The sequence below is a fragment of the Bombina bombina genome, chromosome 1 (genome assembly GCF_027579735.1).
Source record: "Bombina bombina isolate aBomBom1 chromosome 1, aBomBom1.pri, whole genome shotgun sequence".
NCBI classification, from domain to species: domain Eukaryota; kingdom Metazoa; phylum Chordata; class Amphibia; order Anura; family Bombinatoridae; genus Bombina; species Bombina bombina.
Window position 1 is genome coordinate 852167720 of NC_069499.1, and position 12350 is coordinate 852180069.

General features: G+C 40.3%; 1 protein-coding gene across 2 annotated transcripts in view; it reads left to right on the top strand.

The window, feature by feature from the left end:
- The window catches only part of DUS2 (dihydrouridine synthase 2), a 438383-nt gene that overhangs the window by 182549 nt on the left and 243484 nt on the right, over positions 1–12350 (top strand). For both annotated transcript variants that reach the window (XM_053699495.1, XM_053699494.1), the window contains exon 5: positions 4883–4926. In XM_053699495.1, coding sequence (XP_053555470.1) covers positions 4883–4926 — 44 coding nt within the window. The remainder of the gene's footprint in view (positions 1–4882; positions 4927–12350) is intronic.

Sequence of the window (12350 nt, forward strand, 5' to 3'; positions counted from 1 at the left end):
GATAGTATAGCCAAAACCAATCCAATATTCACCTTCAACTAGACTATCCCTCCAAGGGAAAGAATAGGTAAAAGGATTAGAGGAGTACTAAGAAAGAAGCTGGTTAGTAAAGAACAGATTAAACAATACTCCTAAGTGAGACGCCCGGGAGAGGGGCGTGAGGCCTTCCAAAGCCGTTTGAGGGCGAAAGTGACATCGATACTGGGCTGAAAGAGACTGAAGTATGGGAGACAGTTCTGGAGTGTGTTGAGAGGGTTTATGATCCACCTCAAAAGAGGGGGAAAGGATTTACTTATGGGGCAACAGCAAAGGTAAAAAAATGTAAGCAAAAAGACCTCTTTGGAAGAAGGAAAAGTTTAACAGGCTAAAATTATTTTGAATAGCCTAAATGCAGGCTAAATAAAGTTATATTTAATAGAGCCTTAATACAGGCTTAAAATAGTTACATAATATAGCCTTAATAGGCTTAATAGCTGAATTAATAGAGGGAAAAATGAATACATGGCCTGCTGTCTGGAAGCAGCAAAGAAAAGAGGAAGTGCTGGACTTGTTCATTACAGTTTATTAGGCTGCTGTGTGCTGATTGTTGTAGTCTTGTTACTATGCTATTATTATTTTTTTCTCTCTATTATTTTTTCTCTCTCTTTGCTGCTGTTTGGATTCAGTAAAGATATGATGCAAAATATGAAGCCTCCTGTCGTGCCATAAAATTCCACTCTTATTGGTTCCAGCAAAGAACGGAGCTCAAGAAAGCTAACTTAATGCACTCATAGTTTACATAGGTTCCAGTTATTGTACACTAGTGGACTATTAACTAGTAGTTTCCTCGGGCAGTAGGCACCATAAGTGTAAAAACTAGGAGCGGTTCAACTCCAAAGTAAACCCTGTAACACTTGAGGTTAACAAAATAAATGGTGCCCTTGCCGTTCAATGAAGGTATTCAGTCTTAAGTAAGTTACAAGTTCCTATTGCTATTCAGCATATAACAATCCTATCAGCGTGCCCTAGCAAACACAGGAGCTCCCAGACTCACCAATGCCCTAACATGTTTCGCCGTTTGCACGGCTTTATCAAAGGGAAAGCGCGCGTCGCGCTGAAGGCTAAAATTTATTGAGAACAGGTGGTTATACCCCTCTTTGTAGTATCTACATCTAGGTACGTTGTGCTAAATATAGGCAACACTGTTACCACACAAAGAATCCATTTCTTTTTTAAGAACTGTTCTCAACTTATGTTCACACCAATCACACTGATATCCTTTTACACACTTATTGTGGTCTTTAATAAGATACTACATATCCCTACTTTGGGTACACAATCGGAGTTAACTGAATGTCAATCCTTTCTAGCTTTTTATTTTAATCGCACATCCCAGTGTTTTAAATTCCTATTTTATTGAGTTTAATAAGTTATATTTTAACTTGAGAGTCAGTGAAAATCTTCTTGGTCTCCCCCCTTTTTGGATCCATATATACCTGATTTAATCACCAGGTGTCTGCATTGAGTGCTTCCAGTGTATTCTTTAATGATTGTTGTATTCAATCTTTCGTTCTTTCTTAGTTTGCTTAATACACAGTACCTTCTACCCTATTATGATAAGCCATAGAGCTATTATTCTACTTGGGGTGCAGTCACTGTATTTACCAGGTACTGCCATTTTATCCCCGGTTCTTTTCTAATAAACTCCAATATATGTTTAAGAAATATTCTCAACTCATGTTATTCCATCCAGATGTCTATAGTTGAAGGTTACCCATAATAGCATGGGTCTTATTATTGTCTTGTCATTGTCACATACAGAATAACAAGCTGTCTCAAGGTGGAAAAAGCTAAATAAATTCATAGCATAATTGTTGAGACATACACATGTAGATTAATTTCCAACAATAGTCCCTTACTGAGGACTCTCAATACCATCCAGTAGGTTCACAATAGAATTAACATGGGTTAAAAACAGAGTGCAAATGTCCCCTAAACATTTATGTGTGTGCCCTTGTTCTCTTTGACGTATATGATGATATCTGCATTGTTCTCTATAAAGAAGAGTGAATAAACCATCCTCTTTATTAGATTATCAGTACATCTACAAGGCCAGGACACATTTACAAGTTTAAACAACCTTGTTCAGATATTGCAGTGCAATAGGTAAAACGTTTAGCATGTAGAATACTAAAAATAAATAAATAAAGTGGTGAATGGAATTGTAAAAGAGTGATAGCTAAATGAAGTTAAAAAAAAATATATATAATTATATGAAACCTTTAAAAACAGAATTACATAGTTTTTTTGTGTAACCATTTAAAGAAAACAAACAAGCTTTGTTTGGCTCTAGCAATAAACCACCTGTATGGTATGTAAACAATTGTACAGTACTTAATGGGAAATCCAGGGATTTGTGTTAAAAATACCATGACTTATTAACTCTTATTATTAACTCTTGCTCTACCGTACAGTGCACAATGAACTGTATAGTCAAATTCTGTATACACTAATTTACAAAAGCTTGATAGTTATTCAGACAGGATGATTATTGTTTAGCGCTAATTTGGCCAATAAAATAAGTATTATCAATATTGTCAAGATAAAAATAGTGTGCCTACTGCCTATATGAGCTATAAATTTTATAGCTCATATAGGCAGTAGGCACACAGTACCCATAGCCTGAGCCACTTTGTTAAATGGATAGGAAACCCCAAGATTTTCTTTCATGATTTGGATAGAACATACAATTTTTTTTTCAGAGACATCACTTAGCAATTAATTTTTAGTTTTTACCACAGAAATAAGTTCCATTTATCATTGTGCGGACGGACATGATCCGCTATAGCGAACTATGTCCGCAGCACATCAATAAATGCGGACAGCGTACGCTGTCGGCATTTATCATTGCACCAGCAGTTCTTGTGAACTGCTGGTGCAACGCTGCAGGGGGTGTCAATCAACCCCATCATATCTATTGCTTTACCACATGGTTTTATCTGCTGGTATTGGAGCTGAATTTGAGATATATGCATTACTTTTACTACATGCTGGTATTGGTTTTTAGACACCTTTTAAACTTTATATAGCAATCCCTTGTTAGGCTAAAAGTTAGGCAAGGGCAGTGTAGTATGTGTGTCAGTGAGCAGAGTATGTGTGCTTGCTTTATTCTCCAGGTAATTAACCCATTTCAGGTGAGCTGGTGCTTTAGTGCAGTGTTTCTCAACCACGGTCCTCAAGTACCCCCAACAGGACAGGTTTTCATTATAGCTGAATCGTGCACAGGTGAAGTAATCAGCTAATCAGTAGCACAGTGGTTATACTAACTTGCTCTCACCCATCAGCTGATTATTTCACCTGTGCACTGGTTCAGCTATAATTAAAATCTGCCCTGTCGGGGGTTCTTGCGGCCCGCTGTATATGTGTTTCTCTGGCGTATCATATCTAGTGCCTCACCAGCCTCTGACCTCACTGCACGTCACTGCTGCCGATAAGTATAGGGCCCATACCCAAATGGCAAAAAGTATTTGCATTCAATATTGGAAAACAAATTATCAATTTTTTTTCTCACAATACCTGCCCTGATATCTACCAGCTATCAACTCCCTATAATTATTGTTTTTCCTTTTTACTTTGTTCCTCCCTATATCTTAACCAATAGTGGACCTAATATAGCCTTTTATTGGTCAGACTTTTAGTCTTCTATTAAGCAGGGTGTACAATTGAAATCTAGATCTGAGGAACTCTACAACAAAATTATATTTACATAACACTCAAATTTCAAATATTCTATTATACCTTTACCAAGATCCATAAGTGACCATTGTGTTCTTGCATATATATATATTACTCAAAATGTTCTACAATTTACTTGAATCCCCCCTTTAAGTTATATATGACTATAGGGGCCCAAAAGTGACCCCTTTAATGTTGGGGGGAACTTATTTATTTACCTATTAGTTTATTACTTAAAAATGAGGCTTCATACATAAGATCCCTACCATTATAACAGATAAATATGTTTATTATTAATATTTGAAATTTTTACTATTCTATATACTGACATATACCGATATTAAGCAATTTAGATCAATCTAGATCTTTTTGATGTTGCAAATCTACATTTGTTTGTATGTTTAAGTGCGTAGTTTGTCATGTATTATTATTATTCTTTATTTATAAAGCGCCAACAGATTTCGCAGCGCTGCCCATGGGTACAAGGATAACAGTACAATGGAGAAACAATACGACAAAATTTTACAGACAAAAACGGGGAATTGAGGGTCCTATTCCCGTGGGAAATTGCAATCTAGATGAGTCTCTTAGCAACCCTTTAAGCTAAACTTTATATCCTTTGTTAAGCATGCAGTTAACTATACTGCTCTCTTAAGAGACATTGTATATTGTTTAAACTTACTGTAAATGTGAGTAAACATGTTTTCCATGTTGTAATTTCTGAATGCCTCAATAAAAGATAAAATAAAAAATAAATTACATGCTCCATCTAAACCATGCAAGTTTAAATTGGACTTTTATATTCCAAAATTTGAAGTCATGTGTCATGCAGTGATGTACTGTACTGTGCTTGTTTCTCCTTCACATCCAGAAATGTTTGGAACGTTCCTTTACAGAGAGAGCGATATTTGCCTTTCTAGAAGTGAGTGATCTCACAGGGCTGGATTATCATTTGAATTTATTTCATTCATCTGAGCAGAGAGCTTTGTAGATTTGGGAACACAATATTTACACAAAAGCAAGAGGCGTTTTAAAGATTTTAACATGCATAGTATCTATGTAGACCAATGTCTAGCTGTTTATGGTTTATAGTGAGAAGCCAATGTCTAGACTTTAGCAATATGTTCAGAAAGATCCTAGCAATTATGAACTTGTGTCTTTTCTACAGGGGACAGCTGATGCAGAGAGAGCACTTGCTGTGGCAAAACTTATGTAAGTATAACATGAATTCATAACATGGAAATAGCACAAGGGCGCCAAATGGCCTAGTACAGTCACAAAAAATGTATAAATGTAGTAAATGTATAACACTCACAACTGTTGAGCACCCCCAAGTGCATATTAGCAGACTGGAACCTCTCAGTCTCCCAGCTAACTGCCTCCACGTTACTGCAGGGACAGGAGACGTCCACTCTTATAGTGGCAGGCAGAGGCAGGAACTTAAAGGTGCAGACAATATTTATAGAATAATGTAGAGCAAGCAATGCTCTATGATTATAAAATCAATAGTTTATTTAAAATCAGCTACGCATTTCTCAGCAGTGTTATTGGCCATTTCCTACACAAATTAAACACATATACGCCCATGTTTTGATAATTATTGCTTTTATATCATTCTAGGCGATACTATGTTTAAAAACTTCAACCCCCCAAACTAAAGTTACAAAAACCTAAAATTACAGAAAAAAATAAACAAAGGTATCCAAAATAAACAAATTAAACCTAAACTAATACCCCTATAAAAATCCACCCAAAATAAAAACACCCCCTAATCTAATACTAAACTACCAATAGCCCTTAAAATTGCCTTTTGTAGGGCATTGCCCTAAGTTAAACAGCTTTTACCTCTAAAAAATACTAAATCCCCCCTAACAGTAAAAACCCTCCACCCATCAAACCCCCCAAAATAAAAAACTAACACTAAAAAAAACTTAACTACCCATTGCCCCTAAAGGGGAATTTGTATGGGCATTGCCCTTAAAATGGCATTTAGCTCTTTTACTGCCCTTAAAAGGGCAATCGGCTCTTTTTCAAGCCCCAAAAAACCCTAATCTAAAAAAAAAACATACACCCCAAAAACTAAAATAAATAAGCCTAAACCTAAGCCCCAAATAGATACTCACTCTTCCTGAAGTCCGGCGGAGAACTTCTTCTTCCAGACGGATCTATCATCTTCTATCTTCATCCCGAGTGAAGGCGGCGCAGAGCTGTGTTCCCGATGCCTGGATCCTTAGCGGCGGTCTTCAACGGTGGCGGTCCTTGGAGTCTGCATTCCTCGGCGGCATGGAGGCTCCACTTCCAATGTCCGTTATAGACTGAAGATTGAATGCAAGGTACCGCAATCAATTTGGGGTACCTTGCATTCCTATTGGCTGAAATTTTCAAATCAGCCAATAGGATTAACGCTACTGAAATATAAGCCAATAAGATTTAATTAGCTCTCATCCTATTGGCTGATTTTAAGATATCAGTCAATAGAAATGCAAGGTACCCCAATAAATATGGGGTACCTTGCTTTCAATCTTCAGTGTGCGGCGGACAATCACATGAAGAGGAGCCTCCACGCCGCCGATGATCACCACATCTGGGAAGACCACACTGCGCTGCATTCGCTGTGGATGAAGATAGAATACTATGGACCCGCTTGGAAAAAGTCCTCCGCCGGACTTCAGGAACAGTGAGTACCTATTTGGGACTTAGTGTTAGGTTTTTTTTTTTTAAGATTAGGGATTTGGGCAAATAAAAAGAGCTGAATGCCCTTTTAAGGGCAGTAAAAGAGCTGAGTGCCCTTTTAAGGGTAATGTCCATACAAATGCCCCTTTAGGGGCAATGGGTAGTTTAGGTTTTTTTAGTGTCAGTTTTTTTTTAGTTTGGGCGGTTTGGTGGGTGGGGAGTTTTACTGTTGGGGGGGGGACTTGGTTAATTTTTAATGTGAAAGAGCAGATTTCTTTAGGGCAATGCCCTACATAAAGCCCTTTTAAGGGCAATTGGTAGTTTATTCTTAGATTAGGGGGTGTTTTTATTTGGGAGGGGTCTTTTTTAATTTTCATAGGGATTAGGTTTAGTTTTTTTATTTTGGATAATGTGGTTTATTATTTTGTGTAATGTGAGACTTTTTTATTTTCTGTAATGTTAGACTTTTATTTTCTGTAATTTTAGATTAGTTAAACTTAGTTTCTCCAACATAGGTGTGTCCGGTCCACGGCGTCATCCTTACTTGTGGGATATTCTCTTCCCCAACAGGAAATGGCAAAGAGCCCAGCAAAGCTGGTCACATGATCCCTCCTAGGCTCCGCCTTCCCCAGTCATTCTCTTTGCCGTTGTACAGGCAACATCTCCACGGAGATGGCTTAGAGTTTTTTAGTGTTTAACTGTAGTTTTTATTATTCAATCAAGAGTTTGTTATTTTAAAATAGTGCTGGTATGTTCTATTTACTCTGAAACAGAAAAGAGATGAAGATTTCTGTTTGTAAGAGGAAAATGATTTTAGCAACCGTTACTAAAATCGATGGCTGTTCCACACAGGACTGTTGAGAGGAATTAACTTCAGTTGGGGGAACAGTGAGCAGACTTTTGCTGCTTGAGGTATGACACATTCTAACAAGACGATGTAATGCTGGAAGCTGTCATTTTCCCTATGGGATCCGGTAAGCCATTTTATTACAGACAGTAAATAAGGGCTTCACAAGGGCTTTTTAAGACTGTAGACATTTTCTGGGCTAAATCGATTTATATATAAACATATTTTATACTCCATAGCCTTGAGGAATTATTTTAATCTTGGGAATTTTGTAAAATAACCGGCAGGCACTGTATTGGACACCTTATTCTCTAGGGGCTTTCCCTAATCATAGGCAGAGTCTCATTTTCGCGCCTGTATTGCGCACTTGTTTTTGAGAAGCATGACATGCAGATGCATGTGTGAGGAGCTCTGATACATAGAAAAGACTTTCTGAAGGCGTCATTTGGTATCGTATTCCCCTTTGGGCTTGGTTGGGTCTCAGCAAAGCAGATACCAGGGACTGTAAAGGGGTTAAATATAAAAACGGCTCCGGTTCCGTTATTTTAAGGGTTAAAGCTTCCAAATTTGGTGTGCAATACTTTTAAGGCTTTAAGACACTGTGGTGAAATTTTGGTGAATTTTGAACAATTCCTTCATACTTTTTCGCAATTGCAGTAATAAAGTGTGTTCAGTTTAAAATTTAAAGTGACAGTAACGGTTTTATTTTAAAACGTTTTTTGTACTTTGTTATCAAGTTTATGCCTGTTTAACATGTCTGAACTGCCAGATAGACTGTGTTCTGAATGTGGGGAAGCCAAGGTCCCTTCTCATTTAAATAGATGTGATTTATGTGACACAAAATTTAGAGAAAATGATGCCCAAGATGATTCCTCAAGTGAGGGGAGTAAGCATGGTACTGCATCATCCCCTCCTTCGTCTACACCAGTCTTGCCCACACAAGAGGCCCCTAGTACATCTAGCGCGCCAATACTCCTTACTATGCAACAATTAACGGCTGTAATGGATAATTCTATCAAAAACATTTTAGCCAAAATGCCCACTTATCAGCGAAAGCGCGACTGCTCTGTTTTAGAAAATACTGAAGAGCATGAGGACGCTGATGATATTGTTTCTGAAGGGCCCCTACACCAGTCTGAGGGGGCCAGGGAGGTTTTGTCTGAGGGAGAAATTTCAGATTCAGGGAAAATTTCTCAACAAGCTGAACCTGATGTGATTACATTTAAATTTAAGTTGGAACATCTCCGCGCTCTGCTTAAGGAGGTGTTATCCACTCTGGATGATTGTGAGAATTTGGTCATCCCAGAGAAACTATGTAAAATGGACAAGTTCCTAGAGGTCCCGGGGCCCCCCGAAGCTTTTCCTATACCCAAGCGGGTGGCGGACATTGTAAATAAAGAATGGGAAAGGCCCGGTATACCTTTCGTCCCTCCCCCCATATTTAAAAAATTGTTTCCTATGGTCGACCCCAGAAAGGACTTATGGCAGACAGTCCCCAAGGTCGAGGGGGCGGTTTCTACTCTAAACAAACGCACCACTATACCCATAGAAGATAGTTGTGCTTTCAAAGATCCTATGGATAAAAAATTAGAAGGTTTGCTTAAAAAGATGTTTGTTCAGCAAGGTTACCTTCTACAACCAATTTCATGCATTGTCCCTGTCACTACAGCCGCGTGTTTCTGGTTCGATGAGCTAGAAAAGGCGATCACTAGTAATTCTCCTTCTTATGAGGAGATTATGGACAGAATCCGTGCTCTCAAATTGGCTAATTCTTTCACCCTAGACGCCACTTTGCAATTGGCTAGGTTAGCGGCGAAAAATTCTGGGTCTGCTATTGTGGCGCGCAGAGCGCTTTGGTTAAAATCTTGGTCAGCGGATGCGTCTTCCAAGAACAAATTGCTTAACATTCCTTTCAAGGGGAAAACGCTGTTTGGCCCTGACTTGAAAGAGATTATCTCTGATATCACTGGGGGCAAGGGCCACGCCCTTCCTCAGGATAGGTCTTTCAAGGCCAAAAATAAACCTAATTTTCGTCCCTTTCGTAGAAACGGACCAGCCCCAAGTGCTACGTCCTCTAAGCAAGAGGGTAATACTTCTCAAGCCAAGCCAGCCTGGAGACCAATGCAAGGCTGGAACAAGGGAAAGCAGGCCAAGAAACCTGCCACTGCTACCAAGACAGCATGAGATGTTGGCCCCCGATCCGGGACCGGATCTGGTGGGGGGCAGACTCTCTCTCTTCGCTCAGGCTTGGGCAAGAGATGTTCTGGATCCTTGGGCGCTAGAAATAGTCTCCCAAGGTTATCTTCTGGAATTCAAAGGGCTTCCCCCAAGGGGGAGGTTCCACAGGTCTCAATTGTCTTCAGACCACATAAAAAACAGGCATTCTTACATTGTGTAGAAGACCTGTTAAAAATGGGAGTGATTCATCCTGTTCCATTAGGAGAACAAGGGATGGGGTTCTACTCCAATCTGTTCGTAGTTCCCAAAAAAGAGGGAACGTTCAGACCAATCTTAGATCTCAAGATCCTAAACAAGTTTCTCAAGGTTCCATCTTTCAAAATGGAAACCATTCGAACAATTCTTCCTTCCATCCAGGAAGGTCAATTCATGACCACGGTGGATTTAAAGGATGCGTATCTACATATTCCTATCCACAGGGAACATCATCGGTTCCTAAGGTTCGCATTCCTGGACAAGCATTACCAGTTCGTGGCACTTCCGTTCGGATTAGCCACTGCTCCAAGGATTTTCACAAAGGTACTAGGGTCCCTTCTAGCGGTGCTAAGACCAAGGGGCATTGCAGTAGTACCTTACTTGGACGACATTCTGATTCAAGCGTCGTCCCTTCCTCTAGCAAAGGCTCACACGGACATTGTCCTGGCCTTTCTCAGATCTCACGGATGGAAAGTGAACGTAGAAAAGAGTTCTCTATCTCCGTCAACGAGGGTTCCCTTCTTGGGAACAATAATAGACTCCTTAGAAATGAGGATTTTTCTGACAGAGGCCAGAAAAACAAAACTTCTAAACTCTTGTCAAATACTTCATTCCGTTCCTCTTCCTTCCATAGCGCAGTGCATGGAAGTAATAGGTTTGATGGTAGCGGCAATGGACATAGTTCCTTTTGCGCGCATTCATCTAAGACCATTACAACTGTGCATGCTCAGTCAGTGGAATGGGGACTATACAGACTTGTCTCCGACGATACAAGTAAATCAGAGGACCAGAGATTCACTCCGTTGGTGGCTGTCCCTGGACAACCTGTCACAGGGGATGAGCTTCCGCAGACCAGAGTGGGTCATTGTCACGACCGACGCCAGTCTGATGGGCTGGGGCGCGGTCTAGGGACCCCTGAAAGCTCAGGGTCTTTGGTCTCGGGAAGAATCTCTTCTACCGATAAATATTCTGGAACTGAGAGCGATACTCAATGCTCTCAAGGCTTGGCCTCAGCTAGCAAAGGCCAAGTTCATACGGTTTCAATCAGACAACATGACGACTGTTGCGTACATCAACCATCAGGGGGGAACAAGGAGTTCCCTGGCGATGGAAGAAATGACCAAAATCATTCAATGGGCGGAGACTCACTCCTGCCACTTGTCTGCAATCCACATCCCAGGAGTGGAAAATTGGGAAGCGGATTTTCTGAGTCGTCAGACATTACATCCGGGGGAGTGGGAACTCCATCCGGAAATCTTTGCCCACATTACTCAACTGTGGGGCATTCCAGACATGGATCTGATGGCCTCTCGTCAGAACTTCAAGGTTCCTTGCTACGGGTCCAGATCCAGGGATCCCAAGGCGACTCTAGTAGATGCACTAGTAGCACCTTGGACCTTCAAACTAGCTTATGTATTCCCGCCGTTTCCTCTCATCCCCAGGCTGGTAGCCAGGATCAATCAGGAGAGGGCATCGGTGATCTTGATAGCTCCTGCGTGGCCACGCAGGACTTGGTATGCAGACCTGGTGAATATGTCATCGGCTCCACCATGGAAGCTACCTTTGAGACGAGACCTTCTTGTTCAGGGTCCGTTCGAACATCCGAATCTGGTTTCACTCCAACTGACTGCTTGGAGATTGAACGCTTGATCTTATCAAAGCGAGGGTTCTCAGATTCTGTTATTGATACTCTTGTTCAGGCCAGAAAGCCTGTAACTAGAAAAATTTACCACAAAATATGGAAAAAATATATCTGTTGGTGTGAATCTAAAGGATTCCCTTGGGACAAGGTAAAAATTCCTAAGATTCTATCCTTTCTTCAAGAAGGATTGGAGAAAGGATTATCTGCAAGTTCCTTGAAGGGACAGATTTCTGCCTTGTCTGTGTTACTTCACAAAAAGCTGGCAGCTGTGCCAGATGTTCAAGCCTTTGTTCAGGCTCTGGTTAGAATCAAGCCTGTTTACAAACCTTTGACTCCTCCTTGGAGTCTCAATTTAGTTCTTTCAGTTCTTCAGGGGGTTCCGTTTGAACCCTTACATTCCGTTGATATTAAGTTTATTATCTTGGAAAGTTTTGTTTTTGGTTGCAATTTCTTCTGCTAGAAGAGTTTCAGAATTATCTGCTCTGCAGTGTTCTCCTCCTTATCTGGTGTTCCATGCAGATAAGGTGGTTTTACGTACTAAACCTGGTTTTCTTCCGAAAGTTGTTTCTAACAAAAACATTAACCAGGAGATAGTCGTGCCTTCTTTGTGTCCGAATCCAGTTTCAAAGAAGGAACGTTTGTTGCACAATTTGGATGTTGTTCGCGCTCTAAAATTCTATTTAGATGCTACAAAGGATTTTAGACAAACATCTTCCTTGTTTGTTGTTTATTCTGGTAAAAGGAGAGGTCAAAAAGCAACTTCTACCTCTCTCTCTTTTTGGATTAAAAGCATCATCAGATTGGCTTATGAGACTGCCGGACGGCAGCCTCCTGAAAGAATCACAGCTCATTCCACTAGGGCTGTGGCTTCCACATGGGCCTTCAAGAACGAGGCTTCTGTTGATCAGATATGTAGGGCAGCGACTTGGTCTTCACTGCACACTTTTACCAAATTTTACAAGTTTGATACTTTTGCTTCTTCTGAGGCTATTTTTGGGAGAAAGGTTTTGCAAGCCGTGGTGCCTTCCATTTAGGTGACCT